Here is an 18,246-nt window from a genome sequence, read left to right on the forward strand (position 1 = left end):
AAATTGAACAAATATTTCCATCAAAATAGATATAAAATTGAAAACAACCATTGGAATTACTATTAGCTGTAATTAGGGATAATTAGCAGCATAAAAATGCAACATCGGTTGATATCGATATCTGATTATTTCCAGATGAAAACCAATATTTAAAAAATGCTGTATACAACACATATTGTCATATCGGCTTTCGGCAGAAAAACTATATCGGACGTCACAGCTGTAATAATAACCAACATACTAATACACAATATTAATCATAATACTAATACTGTAATATTGGTGTGCCCCACCTCCTGCCTGGAGTTAGCTGCCTGAGTTAGCTAGCTAACCCTAATGAGGACAAGCAGCATAGACAAGGAGTAGTAATAATAATATAATAATAAAAGCAGCAAAAAAAAAAAATCATATATAATAACAATATGTAAATGTGTATAATTTGTATGTAAACATAAAAGCTGATTTTTGCAATCCTAATATTATGATTTCAATATTCCAACATCCATTATCCTTAATAATAATCCAATAACCGTTCTTCTATTATTACTACAAGTAATAATAATACAATATTTTACACTGGCAGTATATTACTGCCATTTGATTTGATATAATACTAAGAGCAATATCAATAGTAATAATAAGAACAACAATAAGAATAATTATGGTTCATTTTATGGATTCCATAATATCTTACATTTTACCACAAGATAATATCGTTTTTAAAATAACGATGAAACCGATTTTGAACAATTGACAATAAAATATATGGAATAATAAATGAATGCCGACAGACAAAGTATTCATACTGTATATATTAGGGATGTCCCATTTTTGCTGAAAAGTGATGTGCCGATATTGTCCAACTCTACATTTCCGATACTGATATCAGTGGATACTGATACCGATATCGATATGTGTAACATGACACGTCTCCTGTGGTGGAATGAACATACAGTATGTGTTGTATGCAGCGTTTCTAAAATACCATTTTTCATGATCAGCCGATACCGATATCGACTGATATCACATTTTATACCGATATCACTAGCATTTTTTGTATGAATTCACCCTGTTGGATGTACATTTTAAAAAGCATGAACGTTGAGACAGAAGCTGTTGTGCACCCCCCCCCCCAAAAAAAAGAGAAAAAAAGAAAATTCATCAATTCCTTTGCTGTTTTTGATTATGCCGAACATACCAAAATATTACTGCGAACTACAACCACAATAATGATATTTATCTCTCCAAACTGGACATTATTATCTTTAAGGACTCTTTTCCTCCAAAAGGTTCCAAATAAGGAAAGGAAGGAAAGGAAAGGAAAGGAAAGGAAAGAAAGGAAGGAAAGGAAGGAAAGAAAGGAAGGAAAGGAAGGAAAGGAAGGAAAGGAAGGAAAGGAAGGAAAGGAAGGAAAGGAAGGAAAGGAAGGAAAGGAAAGGAAAGGAAAGGAAAGAAAGGAAGGAAAGGAAGAAAAGGAAGGAAAGGAAGGAAAGGAAGGAAAGGAAGGAAAGGAAGGAAAGGAAGGAAAGGAAGGAAAGGAAGGAAAGGAAGGAAAGGAAGGAAAGGAAGGAAAGGAAGGCCCCCGGCCCCCGGCCCCCGGCCCCGGCCCCCGGCCCCCGCCCCAAGTGTGGATGAGCTGAGGATGAAGTGGTCTTAACAGCTCACAGATGCTGCAAGGCAGGTATCCAGTGTGACAAGTCCAAAACACATGCAGGCGCTCGTTAAAAGACTTAAAAGACCAACTCTCCCCTCCGCCAACTTTCCTCTCCTGCGTCCAATTCCTCCCCCAAGTGTGAAAGCACCGGGAGACACGACTCAATCGCAAAGCTCATTTCCTGGCTTTTGCTTTTCTGCACGAGGGGCAAAGGGATTCAAAGCCTGCAGGGCAATTGTGATGGCGCCCTGGCATTCCGCATCATGAGAGACGATGTTCAGAGGAACGGATGCCATGCTCGAGGGCACCTCTGCAGTAACTCCCTTCCTGTCAGCTCTCTGCCCAGGGGCACAACCTCACCAGTCCCGAGCTTGGCATTCAAACTGTATTTCATTGGCCTATGGGGCGTTGGGAGAATTTGATGCCCTGCTCAACGGTGCCCTGTTCCTGGTGACTCACCATCTTCTAGCTTGGCATTCAAACTGGATTTATTTCCTATTGGGTAAATAACAATTGAACCCTTCAAATTCTGCCTAGCAACAGGTGATGTTGGGAAGATTTGATGCATTGCTCAAGGGCACATCTGCGGCGACTTCCTGTTCCTGTCGCCTCTTTGCCCAGGGGCACAACCTCATCAGACCCTGGCTTGGCATTTGAACTGTACTCTCATTGGCTTATGGGGCAATTATGACTGTGCCCTTTAAATTCTGCCTAGCAACAAGGGGCAAGATGAATGTGTGACGAGAGTGAAAGTAATTGGCTCGCTACATATATTATTTCGGTGATTTTTTAAAATGGGAATTGTCCCACAGCCTGCGAAGATGTATATATTTTTTCACGTGCGCTTTGTTAGAGAGGATGTCGTCCTACATGAGGAGCATCACATGACAAAATTGTTGCAGATTTCCTGTCGGAATGGCAGGATGTTCACACATGGTCCACGCCATCGCTGCCGCTACGCTAAATCACCATATGCGCTCTTGTGTTCTCTGACAGTAGATATTTTTCTGCGGGGTTCCTCCTCACTGATCATGCCAGACCGGGGGCCGGGGGGATGGTGGGGGGGCTTGGGGGGGTATAATATTAAACAGCACGCTTTAACAATGAATGGCAGAACACCTGCAGCACAGGCCACTACAAAGGGGCTTCCTCTGACAGCGTTTCCTCTCTACCTCGGCCTCCCGCCTGACCCCGCACCATCTTGGAAAAAGATCTCATCGCTGCCGACCAGACAGCGCTCCCACGAGAGCGCTTAAAAAGCTGGAAATGGGAGGGCGGGGCGACAGAGGAGTGCACGGTGCACCTGACCGTAAATCTTACGAGAGCGTCTTCCCTTTGGTGAGAAACACCAAACGGTGGCGGAGGAGATGAGTGTGTGACCTGGTCGGCATGTCTGTAATAAAGCACCGTATCGCACTGGATGAGTCCATTTATTCTGTTGAATTGTGTGGAACTGATCGTTCAGGAATCGCTCTTCAAAGCTGGCGTGGCCAAACTTTTTTCAGTGAGAGAAATGAAAGGATGCAAAGTTATTCATGTTTCAAGGAAATATGTAATTTCGCTGAAAAAGGATATGATTATCAACTTTGGTTTGTTTAATTTTTGCCCTGTTTTTATTTTGCAAATATTTCAACTTTCAAAAAATAATAATATTTGTCATTTTTTGTGAAATATTATTATTTTATTCCTGTAATATTTGGACTTTATTATATTATATATATTATACCCCAACCTATTTTTCCAAAAATTACAACTTTGTTTCTCAGAATATTCCACTTTATGGCTTATTAATTTTTGTTTCTCGTTTCAACTCCATGCTACTAAAATGTAATTTTTTTCCCTCATGATATTATGATTTTATTCTGGGAAAATTGCAACTATTTCTCTTGTTGAAATTATGGCTGTCAAATGATTTAAAATTTTTATCAAATTAATCACAGTTTTTAACTCATTCACCATGATAAATCACCATTAACAATTATGTTGGGGCTGCATGGTGCACAAGTGGTTAGCTCGCAGTCCTAACAGCTAGGAGACCCGAGTCCGATTCCACCGTCGGCCATCTCTGTGCAGAGTCTGCATGTTCTCCCTGTGCATGCGTGGGTTTTCTCCGGGTACTCCGGTTTCCTCCCACATTGAAATTTCTGCTGATTTTTCTGCTGATTTTTCTAATTTTTTGAATTATAGATATTTCTATAATGTTCCTGTCTATAAACTCCTGTGACACTTGTAAAACACTTCATTACAGAAGAGACAGACAACAAAATTCAATGTTTTCTCGCAGCGAGGAGAATGAAACAACAAATCCAGTGACATGCCGCTCCACCATTAGTGGTGCTGGGAGTTGCTGGTCAGGGTCACTGAAAGTTCCTCCCTTAAAACACTCAGGACACTTTTCTATTGTCTATAAGGGTGATAACTAACACTAGAATAATTGAATTTACATTTTATTCTAACAGTTCCGCAGGCCAATAAAAAAACAGCAGCAGAATGCAAATGCCCCTTGGGTCGCACTTTATCGCGAATTTGAGTGCAATACTTGGCTTCCACCAGCATGGGCGCTGTTGAATATGTATCAGGAGGTTTACATCTTTTAATTTTTTTTGTAAGTTTTATTATTAATTAATTAATTAATTAATTCATTCATTCATTCATTTTTATACCGCTTTTTCCTCACGAGGGTCGCGGGGGTGCTGGAGCCTATCCCAGCTGTCTTCGGGCGAGAGGCGGGGTAAACCCTGCACTGGTGGCCAGCCAATCACAGGGCACATATAGACAAACAACCATTCACACTCACATTCATACCTATGGACAATTTGGAGTGGCCAATTAACCTAGCATGTTTACCGAGCATGAAAACCCACGCATGCATTGGGAGAATATGCAAACTCCACACAGAGATGGCCGAGGGTGGAATTGAACCCTAGTCTCCTAGCTGTGAGGTCTGCGCGCTAACCACTAGACCACCGTGCCGCCCTTAATTAATTCAATCCCAGATATTTTTCAAAAAAAAAAAAAGACAAAGACAAAAGACAACCCCTTCATTCGCAGCGCACGTTTTTATGGCACACAGGATATTGTGTTCTAGGGCTATATCGACATGGACGCTACCAAAAGAAAGATTAGACGCTAGTCTTTCATCAAACCACCCTCTGTTTCTATCTTCTTTAGCCATCTGTCATAGAACATAGGTAAGTTTCAGGAAAAAATATCAACTCCCGACTAGAAAACCAGCTTTTTGTGAAAAGATACATTTCGAACATCATATAGATTTAGCTTTTCTGGCAGCTCAAATATCCAAACAACTATACCAAGATAAACAACACAAAAGGGCTTGTTTTTTTTTACATCAAAACAACAATTTATTTGCAAATATAACTCCATGAACTATTTACAATTTTTACATTTGGAACACGCTACACTCCCCCGCTCTCTCTCATTTCCTCCTTACTGTCATGCCTGATTTTTCCGGTCACATGATCCCTGCCGGGCTCCCCCTTGAGGCCATTTTTATGGCTTTAAATGACTTTGAAGTAAAACGCATCAGTGGAGAGTTGCGTCATCATCGGGTGTTAAACGTATCAATATGTCTTTGGCATTGACTGAGTTAAGAGAGGTTGTGGCTGTGCTGTCAGTAACGGCCACAGTTTGACCCTGGAACAGATTATTTCCATCGGGAGCAACAACGTGTTTATAAAATAGCAAGTACAAGCATCTCCATGAGCAAGAAGCTCAAAAACAACGAATGGAGCAGAAGGAAAATAAATCTTGGATGGATTTGTGACAAAGTGCAACTCTGTCCCCGCTGTTCAAACATCCACTCCACCATCTGCTCACCCCCACCGCCCTGGTGTAATAAAAACAAGCGCACCACAATGTAAGTAATGGTTATTCAAATGGAACTCTCCCCAGAAAATGCTGCCCGCCAATTGTGGCTCATCTCTAAACGCAAGACGACACACCTTTGTTGGCGCACACCTGTGCATGACAATGCCGTGTGTGTGTGTGTGTGTGTGAGGATATTGAATATAGAATATACAGCACATTGTTATTATAATGTAGACTAAAACTAACAACTCCACATTCTCCAAGTGTTTACTTGTGTGTATTTTCCCCCTATAATACTTAATCACACAATATACTTCATTTCAAATTACAGAACATCCTGTCAAAGCAATAACCACAAACATACACATAATGTTAAACTAAGATCTCCCAAAAGTGAGCCTTATTATCTTTGCTCATCATGTGTATTCATATTGACGACGTATATACGGCACACATGAGTGAACCCAATGATATCAGACACTGCACATTCTTATTTTAATCCAAAATGCACCGTTTTGAGGATGCGTGTCCGTGTTTTTTTTAAAGTAAACGATAAAAGGACTGAAAGGACATCCCTGTGGGATTTGAATAAAATGTCACGCCACCGACTCGTCCACCGGTAGCCTTTCAAGGTGAAAGCAGCACCGCCGACCGCGTGTCCTTTCACTGCCAAATGACTGCGGCCGAGCCTTTTCCTGGCTCGCTGACTTTTGGGGGGGACGCGGCCTGCCGCCGCAAAGTTACTTAGGTTTCTTTATTTGGCTAGCATTTACATCCACATCCTTTTTGTGGGGAGGGGGGCAGTCTGGGCCGAGATCAGAGGTTAAACGTTTAGAGGTAAACAAATGATGCTCTGCACAGTGGAAGGGGTGTTCAAAGCCTGGCCCGAGGGCCACCTATTAAAATAACAAGAAAACAGCAAAAATTTAATATTGTTGTAATATTATGAAGAAAAATAACATCATTTTAGTAGCATAAATGAAAAAAGTATTATATTTTTATAGTTTTGTTTTAACTTTGCAAAATGATGAGTAACAAACACAGCAATGAATGAAGTTGGAATTTTTGGAAAATGATGCTGCGGAAAAAGTTGAACTGTGCTGACAATTACATCAAAATATGATTGGAATAAAGTCATAATTAAAAGGAGAAAACGTACAAGGAGAAAGTTGAACTAGTTGGTAATTAATAAGGAAAAACAACAACAAAATGGGAAAATCAGCAGTGATTTTATCCACACAAAATATTAAGAATATTTTTTAAAAGTATTGTAATATATTATGTAAAATATTGTAAGGAAATATAACCTCATTTGTGTAGCATAAAGTTGAAATATTAAAGAAAAAAGTAATTGTTTAAGTAAAATTATGAGAACCAAGCAAAACCACAAATAAGGTTGTGGAAATTTTTTGAAAAATTTGGTTGCAGAAAAAGTTATAATGGTATGATGACAAAATCAAAATATTATGGGAATAAAGTCAAAATGAAAAAGAAGAAAATTGACAAGAAAGTTGAAGTAGTTTAAAAAACAACAGCTGAAATTGGAAAAAAACGTTTAATATTAACATTAATATTAAAAATATTCAAGTACTATTTAAAATAAAAAATACTGCTTAGAATGAATGAATAGATGATAGACCAAATGAACCTCAGTGGAAAAAGTTTGGGCACCCCTGTCCGAAAAGGTCACCTGTGTCAGATATCAAGTGGGGACTCTTGGCCGTTGCTGCCACCTTGTGGTTTAAAATGAAGGGACAACATGTACTACATGTACTTGTACATTTAGTAAAACAAACACCGAATAAAGTATTTACCGCGTAACGCCGACCAAAGCTGTTTACGTTTAAAAGTGTTATACTATTAGCGATACTGCCTCTATTTTTCATTTGCTGCATCAGAAGTCAATGAGCAACTATAGTGCTCACAAAACATGCTGGTCGATATGGCAGCCATTTTGGGAAGACGTGCTCTATTCGGAATAGTATTCTAAAGTCAAAAGTAACTAAACAGGGGGAAGTTAGCCGCAAAGCTTGTGAAATGGCCATGGCTGTATCAACAGTGAGGTGAGGCGGGGTTCGCGTTGGACAATCAAAGTCGTTTCTCTGTTTTCCATATAGTTAAATGGCGTAAAACAACCTCTGGTTGACAAATTAGTCCCATTCGAACTAGTTTGGACGTGTCAGCCACCAAGTTACAGTAACGCCAAAACACACGCCCAGGAAAAAACACAAAACGATCGACAGGATACAGTAGCCAATCCGCATACGAGGAAGGCGGGACGTCCTGTGTAAAACGACCAATGAGGGACGTCAACGGGGAGCTCAACTTTAAATATGTCAGCAAAACAGCACGGAGGGAGGGGGAGTGAACTTGACGACTGCAGTCATATTTAAGACTAACATTATAATAAATCCATCTGTCTCGTTGTGTGTGCACTTTGGCTTCAGCCGAGAGGTAAGGTATTTCTTCACGCTTCACTGCCAACGCCACTGAAGAGCGTAGCGCGCTCATAGCTGTCAAAACTTTTTTTGGGGGGGAGGACATGGACCCTACCAGAATCAGAACCACCCAGGCCAGTTAGCATGCTAGGCTACAAGTGCCATGGTGGCTAACGTTAGCTTAGCCGCTAGCATAGCCAGTGGCTCGCTACGAACCTTGACAGCGGGAGACGAGAGGGGCGGGAAGCCACAGCAGTAACCCTAGATAGGTTATTTGTGGAGATGCAACAACACAGTCGAGCCATTAAACATGACCAGGGCTGAGCGGGGTGAACTGTAGCTAGGCTCGGTGTCCATACTTTGATCCAAAGTGACGTTATGCGAGTTGTTGCTGTGATGGCCACCATTTTTAGAGGGAGCCATGATCCAATCAGAGCCCGCTTTTAGCGCCCCGGAACTAAGCTAACGGTGCAGCGAAATAACATGTTGTTTAAGAAAATCTACATTTTATCCAGGAATCTGTTTTGAAGCACCGACTGGAATGTGGACAGCACTGATTGATATGTCATTACGGCTGTTTACTAACCCCAGCTATACCAACAGGATAACTGCATACTCGTTGTATAAAATGGGGCTAAGCTAGAATATGTAGGATATGGATATAGTTTATTCTATTCTATTACACTGCTATATTTCCAAATGATAAAAGCTGCTCTAAATGCAGTGAGCTCACAACAATAATTTATACAGGTCACACTATTATTAAACTCTCAACTTCCTGGGTGAGCTGGAGTCATGCCACCTATGGACAATGTAGAGTTAACGTTTTGCTTGTTTTTGGGGACGGGGAATGAACACCACTAACATTCCACCCATTTCTTCTTTTGTCTGCCGCCAACCTCCCAGCATTCGGTAGATGTCCACCCCTTCGGACACCACAAGTGGTATGTCCCATCCTGGCCCTTCCCCAGGGGCGGGCCTTTCACCGGGCCCCATCCTGGGCCCCAGCCCTGGACCGGACCCCTCGCCTGGCTCTGTTCACAGTATGATGGGACCCAGCCCCGGGCCCGGAACGCCCAACGCTGCCCACGGCATGCAGGGACAGGCGCAGGGCGACTTCTCTCAAGATGTTATGTATTCTATGCACAAGGTAAACACGGAAATAACATTTCTGGACAAGAGTGAAGTGGAGTAAGAAGTTAAGCAGGGTATAATACAATTTCAAAACAATCAATTGTCTGTATAATTTTCACGAGACATAAGGACCAACTGTTATACAAGAATTAGTTAACCTTGTTTATTACTTACTGAAAAAATGTGTACTTCCAAATTTCTTTGATGTGGTCATCACACTTGTCTTCTTTTGCCATATCTGCCACATCTGCTGTGGTCCATAGCGCTGTAGTTTTAATACTAATGAGCTGTGTTTGTCCACGCTTCTTTGCAGTGTGTCCAAGAAGTGCTTTTGTGAAATTTGTACGTGTACATGTTCCCTCTTTTCTCGTGGGTGATAGGTTCCCAAAGTAGCCCACCAAATGTGAATAATATGTATAGTGAAGCCTACTTTTTTAGCAAGCTCTGTAAAGTGAAGTATAACATGGATGTTTTGTTTTCAGCCCATGGAGGGAATGAGCGACAAGGCCATGGCAGACGTGATGCACTTTGGTAGCATGAAAGGTGTGGGCATGAGGTCCCTTCACAGTGGCATGGGCCCCCCTCAGAGTCCCATGGATCAGCATAGCCAGGGTATACTTAACCCCTCTTTATTTCAACTATATGTTGTGGGTGCACTTAAAGGGATTTTGTGTTTTTTTTCTTTGCCTTAGGGTACATGTCCCCCCATCCGTCGCCCATGGGGGTGCATGAGCACGCCTCCAGCCCTATGTCCGGGGGTGGAGGACCCACGCCGCCCCACATGCCTCCCTCCCAGCAGAGCCCCATGATGCCCATGGATCCCCAAGGGGGCGGCGGCCTTCCCAGCATGTCCGGCATGGGCCAGCACGGCAGAGGACCATCCACTTTTAGTCCGGCCCAGCTGCAGCAGCTCAGAGCGCAAATACTGGCCTACAAGATCCTGACTCGTGGGCAGCCACTGCCTGAAAACCTTCAGCTGGCTGTTCAGGGGAAGAGGAGCCTACCCCCGATGCAGCCGCAGCAGCAACAACAGGGGCCGAGCGGAAGTCCCTACAGCAGGTCTCAAGGTATGAAGATTCGTTATTGTGTGTTTCTTACTGCAGTAAAGCATCAAGTATGGCTCCCAACATGTAATATGTGGTGTTATAGTAACATGAGCACACTAATTGACAACTTACCACACAGAGTTAACATTCTGAACTTATTCTCATTTAAAGGCATGCCCATGGCATCTTTGGGTGGAGCCCAGTCAAGCCCCTGCCCCACTCCAGCCCTGCAAGGTCACAGTCAAAGTACCGGACCCAAACCTTGGCCTGACAGTATGTATTCTAGTGTAGTAAATGGTAGACCTCACTCTATCACAGTTTAGCAGAAATTAATTAAAGGCTGTAAAGTCGGCATTGGATTGGAAGTTAAAATGTATCAGGAGACCCCTCGTGTTAACCCCCTCATGTTAACATCTTGAATGTACAAAACCTGCATCCAAGGAAAGGTTGAGACGGCCCTGTATTACATACTGTTGCAAGTATCCACACATCTTTTCCATTTTCCCACCATGACCGAAAAGGATGTTACTGATGGAACTGTGTTTGACAACAAACTACAGTCCACACCTTTTGAAATGAAATGATGTAACTCCACTGCAAGCTTTGCAAACCGTAGCTGATTTTTCAAAATCATCTTTGGCTTTTTTTTTTTTTTTTACAATGAATCATAGTATTTAATTTAATCCACCCCTCTGGTTATGTTCATACATACAATGGCATCCTGACATTGCATCATCATCACCACCACCAACACTAAAGCTTCTGCTTCTCCAGGCCAAGGTGGTGAGACTCCAGCCAGTGCCTCCAAGCACCTCGCCCCGGTTGCCAGCGGTCGGCCCTCACCCGCACCTCCACCTGCCCCCACCATTCCGTCCGTGCCTCTGCCAGGTGGCTCGATGACCCCTCAGCCGGCAGGCCAGCAGGTGTCCCCCATGCTGCAGATGCAGCAGAAGCAGAACCGTGTCACGCCCATCCAGAAGCCCCAGGGCCTGGACCCGGTGGGCATCCTGCAGGAGAGGGAATACAGGTACTTATTACAAGGCAAGGCAGAAGATTGCCCTTTTTAGCTGCTGAATCTCTTGATGAATTAGTATGACTATTCACTCCCATTAGGCTGCAGGCTCGGATTGCACATCGCATCCAAGAACTGGAGAGCCTGCCAGGGTCCCTGCCGCCTGACCTGAGGACCAAGGCCACGGTGGAGCTCAAGGCACTGCGCCTCCTCAACTTCCAACGGCAGGTAAACAACATTTTGTTCCCTCTCATGTTCATTTTTTATATATGTATATATATAAATATCTAAAACATGAAATTCAACATGTGAGCTGTCATCCCTCCTCCTCCAGCTGAGGCAGGACGTGGTGGCGTGCATGAGGCGGGACACCACCCTGGAGACGGCCCTCAACTCCAAGGCCTACCGACGCAGCAAGCGGCAAACGCTGAGGGAGGCGCGCATGACAGAGAAGTTGGAGAAGCAGCAGAAGCTGGAGCAGGAGAAGAAACGCCGGCAGAAGCACCAGGTTCAATACGTCTCCTGTTAACACCAATGTGCACTTGTGTCTCTCTCTGCACTGGCTAAATGTTTGGGGTGCGTTTTTACTCCCCAGGAATACCTCAACAGTATTCTTCAGCATGCTAAAGACTTCAAGGAGTACCACCGCTCCGTGTCCGGAAAAATGCAGAAGCTCACTCGAGCCATTGCGACCTGGCACACCAACACGGAGAGGGAGCAGAAAAAGGAGACTGAAAGGATCGAGAAGGAGAGAATGAGGAGGCTAATGGTAAGAACCTCTACACCAAATATGTACCGTAATACAACACATTCACCTTACTTCAGGGATGTCCTAAGATCGATCCACCAAAAATTTGGATTTTAATACAGGACTACACTTTGTCAATCTGTGCCCGTTATCCACAGTCCTTACGTGAAACATAGACACACGTCTTTCTCTTTGTTGTGTGTTCCAAATATTGAAGAGCTTCTAGCATGAGGCAGCTAATAATGCAATGCAATGGAATTCACCTGTTGTGCTTATAAAGCCCTCCACCTAAACACCTCCACTGACATTTTATGGCTCTATATACATGCTCTCACCATGTAGCAGCAAGCACAGTCATGATAACATTAATATAATATTTTAAGTATTTTGCAGTATCTTGGGCAATTTAAGTATTACCAGAACTTCCTTACTGGGTGGATTAATTTCACAGCGCCCATGGCAACAACCGCTTCTTATGTCTACAGCAGCGTTTGCTACCACTAATCATGGTAGACTTGGTGAGAGCTGCTGCCGATGACTAATTGTTACTACGACTCCCCGCAGCCAGAGTAGCGTTGCCGGGTGCTAGGCAGATGCAGCTATGGGGAAACACTAAGGCATTTTCATAGCGCTAGCATGTAGTACGAGTGCTAAATGTTTCATGGACAAAATAAGATCGTAATAAAACTTTGAATGTCTGCTCTCACTGGGATGGCTTCTGGGCCTGCGTGATCATCAAGCCACACCTAATATTGTAAGCCTTTTCCGCAGCTCATATGCCTTCTGTCGAATTCCCCCAAACCCAGGCCGAAGACGAGGAGGGTTACCGTAAACTCATTGACCAAAAGAAGGACAAGCGCCTGGCGTACTTGCTGCAGCAGACGGATGAGTACGTGGCCAACCTCACCTCTCTCGTGTACGAACACAAAGCAGCGCAGGCGGCCAAGGAGAAGAAGAGGAGGAAGAAGAAGAAGAAGGTGGGCTGCGTGCCGTCTCGATCATTGTTTCCCTTGGAAGGAAGGAAGCATTCCTCGAGACATGAAAACATTGCATGGTGATCACAGTCTGCTGTCGTTGCTCATGATGCGTTTGTGTGTTTAGAGGGTGGACGGAGAAGGCGGCGAAGGCACCAGTGCGATTGGACCTGATGGAGAAGTAAGTCACTTTGCCACACGCAAGCAAATGAGTGCCAGGGCCTCTGATTAACGCTGGGTCGAAAACAATGGCATCAACAGCCACCACCTGATCTTGTTTTTTATCAACTTATAAACTTTATAAACGATGGCAGTCACTGCATTTGAAATATCATGAGGGGTCAGCATCCAGCAGCCTTTTCTACCTCTGCGTGCGCTTTAAAATGTTGGTTGCATTACTCAGCTGTCTGTGTGGAAGTCGTGTGTTACACGTGCCCACTGTCGTTTACAATAAACTCCATCCATCCATCCATTTTCCTCCGCTTATCCGGGTCTGGGTCGCGGGGGCAGCAGTCTCAGTAGGGAAGCCCAGACTTCCCGGTCCCCGGCCACCTCCTCCAGCTCCACCGGGAGGACACCAAGGCATTCCCAGGCCAGCTGTGAGACATAATCCCTCCAGCGTGTCCTAGGTCTGCCCCGGGGCCTTTTCTCGGCTCGGCATGCCCGGAACACCTCACCAGGGAGGCGTCCGGGAGGCATCCGGACTAGATGCCCGAGCCACTTCAACTGACTCCTCCCGATGCGAAGGAGAAGCGGCTCTACTCTGAGCTCCTCCCGGATGAATGAGCTCCTCACCCTATCTCTTAGGGTGAGTCCAGCTACCCTACGGAGGAAACTCATTTCAGCCGCCTGACCCAAAGCTCATGGCCATAGGTGAGGGTGGGAACATAGATCGACCGGTAAATTGAGAGCTTTGGCTTCCGGCTCAGCTCTCTTTTCACCACGACGGTCCGGTACAGCGACCCGCATTACTGCCAAGGCTGCGCTGATACAATAAACTTGTGAGCGCTTTTCTTGCTGGTCCGTACTGCTATTACAACATCGGTTCTGTTGCTGCTGTCTTGTATAATTGGTGGTAAATGTACTTTGGCCAAAGAGAGCCATGTTTTCCTTTCTGCTGTCTCACGTACTCCAAATCATTCAAGAACAAAAAACCACAACTTGTTTTATGTAATGATTTTTCACATTACAAATGAATAATAGCTATCGTCTGCATCCGCCTACAGTTTTGAGCATTTAGGGTGCACATTAAAAGAATAGTAAGATCCTGCAAGCAGTAAACGATGATGTAGTGTGTGTGTGTAAGCAGTTTTTTTCCTTTGACCTGCAAATACTTTGGCCTTCTCCTTGATGAGCAATTTTACAAAGCTTTTTAATGTATTAGCGGCTGTTTGTCTTTGGCCCCGTCTGTAGAGACCCAGCAAGGAGCCTGATAACAGGTTTATTATCTGGATTTATTCTTTGGGATGCAGAGTTCGCATGGCGAGGATGAAGAAATGACTTGTGTCTTCATCCAAATTGTCCATTGTCCATATAATTGTTGTCATTTCACCCAGGCACACTTTTTTATGATCAAGCTTCCACCTCCAGCTTGGATTGTTGTCTCCGCTTTTATTGTTTGCAGCCGTGAAAGCGGCAAAAAGTCGATGGACACTTATGTGCAGAATTCATCTAAATTAGCGACTGATATCGGAGAAAGGGAGGCAACGTAATAATGGATTGATTTTGGTGAAACAAATACATCGCATGGGCTGCTCAGAGAGCAAATATATAAAAGAGGAGACAGCTCACAGGGACAAAAAATTGTCTCTCCACATGACTGTTTGTCTCAAGTGGAGCAACACCCTCGGTTGTCTTACGTAAGGTCTCTCTCCTTGTGCTACGTTTGCAGCCGATGGACGAGAGCAGCCAGATGAGTGAGCTGCCCGTCAAAGTCATTCAGACGGAGACGGGGAAAGTTTTACAGGGAACAGATGCTCCCAAGTCCAGCCAGCTGGAGGCGTGGCTTGAGATGAACCCCGGGTGAGGAGGCAGCATATGATGCTTGAAAAAAGCAAAAAAAGAACATAATACGATAAATAATTGTCTCTTTTTCCTGGATGCAGGTACGAGGTGGCGCCTCGGTCCGACAGCGAGGAGAGCGGCTCCGAATTTGAGGAGGAGGTATGCCCATATTGGTGTACTTTACAACCCTGCTATAATCATGACCTTAAATCTCTCTGTAGTCCACTAGGGGGCTGCAGCTGTCCACACTTCACTACTTATTCTCTCATCTCACTGATTTATTCTCTCATTCGTGCTGATTCTATAAAATATTGCACCCGTGTGTCATCAAACCTTTTTAAGGAAGAAGAAGAGGGGGCAAAGGCAGAAAGCGAGGAGAAGACCGTAATCGATCCCAACGAGGAGGGAGGATGTGTGACTGCTGCCAAGCACATTATCGAGTACTGTATCCCTTCAGTCTCTTTGAACACACTGAAGCACATTGGTACTGGATACAGTATCTGGCATACGGGAGTGCAAGCCATAGATTTTAGCCAACACAAGACATACCAGAGAGTAGTCAATTTACAGCTTGTGTAAGAGAATAGATTTACACACACGTGTTACGGCGTTACCTTTAAAAGCCGGCAACACGTGTGTCGCAAAATATTGCCCTGCCTCCAATTAAGCTTCACAGTCTGGGGTTGCACCAGTGCTGCGGTTGGGTTGACTGGATAGTAGATCTATGCTCATATACAAGCTGGACAAGAGTGAAGTGGAAAAGTATATTCAAGTGTCACTTCTATTGATATACTGTCATAAAAATCCCACTCCCACCTTCAGGTCAGCCAAGCAGGATGTGGACGACGAGTACAGCGTCCCGACGGGCCAGACCAGCTCCCAGTCTTACTACGGTGTGGCCCACGCTGTTATCGAGAGGGTAGAGAAGCAGTCGTCTCTTCTGATCAACGGCATGCTCAAACAGTACCAGGTACGCTCCTGTAGTGAGCAGCAAATTAATAATATGCCGACCTGCATCCCACGGTCATCCAGTTTGCAGGACTCATATCCTGTTTACGAGGGTGGAGTCCCTCCCTGCTGGGCAGTCACCTGCCAATCACAAGTACAGCACACAAAGAACACCAAAGAACAATATCATCTTTAATGAACCTCCCCTCGGTTACCCTCAATGCACACACCCTGGGGGTCGTCAGTGAAGTTCTTTCTAATCCAATCTAATGAATTCTGGCACATCAGCTGGGAGCAACACACACATCCTTTGCGTCGCATCGCTGAATGAAAAAAAAAATCACATTTCCCTGTGGCAGCAGCTAATGATAATAACACTTTTCCCTAGCACTCGTCACATGTTCTTATGATTAAAAAAAAAAACACTTCAGCCCCCTATGGAGTGTGGGGTGGCTTCAAACCCATTTGTGACTGTAACTCCAGCGTCACCCTCATCAGGAGTTTGCATTGGCAGCTGACAGGCCTGTTAACACCGTGGAAGTGCTTGCAATTCCAGGCCTCAAACTATTTGCATTTGAATAACAGTAGCTGTTGACATGTCCTAATCAAATATCATGACATTATTACTACCGCATCACTGCCATCAGGGTACACAGTGTCGAGTGCAGAGTGCCATCTGTACTGATGCGGATCAGTGTGACGGAATCCTTCTCTTTCACTGGCACACCCCTATAAGTCAAGAGCCTGGACACGCCAGGTTGATCCTTAAGTAAGGCCGCCTACGCGGAGCACTCCTTGACATACCAGAGTGTAAAGTTGTGTGGAAATAGTATCAAATATCACTATCCGTGGGACTCAGGAGGATGCCGTGCGTTCTGACTGACAGCTGCTTCTTTGCTCGCCATCGTGCGATGTCATCATCTTACCAGACCGCAGCCAATGTGGGTGTGAAGCTTGTTGTTTGAGGTGGAAATGGACCTTGCGGGAGAGGGGCTGTTCCCATTTTTATTTAGTCCGTGTGTGATTTATGGTGTGCCAGACTTTCACTTACGATACGCGTATACTCAGATACGCGGGGAGCTCCTTTCCATCCTCACGGTAATTGGATGGGAAGCACACGGTGCAAACCTTTCAGACGTGTAACCACAAAAAAAAAATTCCATATGACAATAGTTACCGACACCATCATATGGCTTCATCACCAGGTTTTCTTAATTTTAACCCTCATTTTTGAATATATTAATCCAGGCTGTCAGGCAAGCAACATGTACTTTGTCATGGGTTGCCGGTCACACTGTGAGATGACATTGTGCTCTGGCCTTTACTGTTCCTCCCATTATCTGCTCATTGTCTCAGAGGGGGCCGCACGCCGCCTTGCGCACCTCATTATGTGACCACCCGTGGGTTACTTTCAGCATGAAATGCCAAAGTGGCGAGGAGATAAAAGTTATTTTCTGTTGCAGCTCCAATAAACTTCTTCTAGATAATTTGCATCCACAGAGGCCGGGGTAACACACTGACACCACCTTTCATTCTTTCATGTTGTAGTCATTTGTCGTTGCATTGTAAAATATGCTAAGCTACATTATTTATTCATTATGCATGCCTGTCATCTGGGAGTGAGAAGAGATTTGCTTGAATTTGCGATTCAGATTACCTCTCCTTTGGAACGCCGCTGGAATTGTTTTGTTTCTTTGACACGCTTGACACATGTTCAGCACGGCCTCCGGGAAACAACACGGTGGCGTTTGGACATTTTAACCTTACCCACCCCCTCCATGCTGTTTAGATCCAGGGTCTGGAGTGGATGGTGTCCCTGTACAACAACAACTTAAACGGCATCCTGGCTGACGAGATGGGCCTGGGCAAGACCATCCAAACCATCGCTCTCATCACCTACCTGATGGAGCACAAGAGGCTCAACGGTCCCTATCTCATCATCGTCCCTCTCTCGTCAGTACCTCTTCTTCGTATGGCTTTTATCCTGCTGCCGCTTTGGTTTTTTTGTACAGTTAAGTGATGTGAACAGTGTTCTGCGCGGTACAGGCCTGGACTGTTCAAGTCAAAGTGATAGAAGCACTCCAAATGTGGAACACGGGGGACTCGGATGCACTCGGATGCACTAAGCAGTAGTGGCCATTAGAGGAAATAAATGGATCATTTTTTCCAATCGATCAACACTCAAGCATGCGTATCCACAAAGTAGCCCTTCATGAAAAGCTCTGCTTTTATGCATAAGTGACTTTTTATGGGGCTGTCCAAATTTTATCCGGCGAGAGCACAACTGAAACTAAAGGGATGCAAGGGCCATCTTATGTTTGTGACATAGATGAAAAAGCCCATCATTAGAATCAACTTGGATCTTGGCTCTCTCTTGCTGTTTCTTCTTTAAGGGGACCTACACACAATGCTATGCTCATTTGTCTTCCCTTTGTATTGAGTTGTGGACTCCTAGAGCAG

General features: G+C 44.4%; 1 protein-coding gene across 1 annotated transcript in view; it reads left to right on the forward strand.

The window, feature by feature from the left end:
• The first annotated feature begins 7,804 nt into the window (after positions 1-7,804).
• Positions 7,805-18,246, forward strand: part of smarca2 (SWI/SNF related, matrix associated, actin dependent regulator of chromatin, subfamily a, member 2) — a 33,065-nt gene continuing 22,623 nt past the window's right edge. Inside the window, exons 1-16 of the mRNA XM_058070369.1 lie at positions 7,805-7,936; positions 8,827-9,070; positions 9,537-9,666; positions 9,747-10,121; positions 10,272-10,373; positions 10,875-11,127; positions 11,214-11,340; positions 11,447-11,620; positions 11,708-11,881; positions 12,667-12,837; positions 12,962-13,015; positions 14,726-14,856; positions 14,940-14,997; positions 15,181-15,278; positions 15,661-15,808; positions 17,576-17,739. Coding sequence (XP_057926352.1) covers positions 8,837-9,070; positions 9,537-9,666; positions 9,747-10,121; positions 10,272-10,373; positions 10,875-11,127; positions 11,214-11,340; positions 11,447-11,620; positions 11,708-11,881; positions 12,667-12,837; positions 12,962-13,015; positions 14,726-14,856; positions 14,940-14,997; positions 15,181-15,278; positions 15,661-15,808; positions 17,576-17,739 — 2,393 coding nt within the window. The 5' untranslated portion in view covers positions 7,805-7,936; positions 8,827-8,836. The remainder of the gene's footprint in view (positions 7,937-8,826; positions 9,071-9,536; positions 9,667-9,746; positions 10,122-10,271; positions 10,374-10,874; positions 11,128-11,213; positions 11,341-11,446; positions 11,621-11,707; positions 11,882-12,666; positions 12,838-12,961; positions 13,016-14,725; positions 14,857-14,939; positions 14,998-15,180; positions 15,279-15,660; positions 15,809-17,575; positions 17,740-18,246) is intronic.

Source organism: Doryrhamphus excisus, chromosome 4 (genome assembly GCF_030265055.1).
Source record: "Doryrhamphus excisus isolate RoL2022-K1 chromosome 4, RoL_Dexc_1.0, whole genome shotgun sequence".
Taxonomy (NCBI): Eukaryota; Metazoa; Chordata; class Actinopteri; order Syngnathiformes; family Syngnathidae; genus Doryrhamphus; species Doryrhamphus excisus.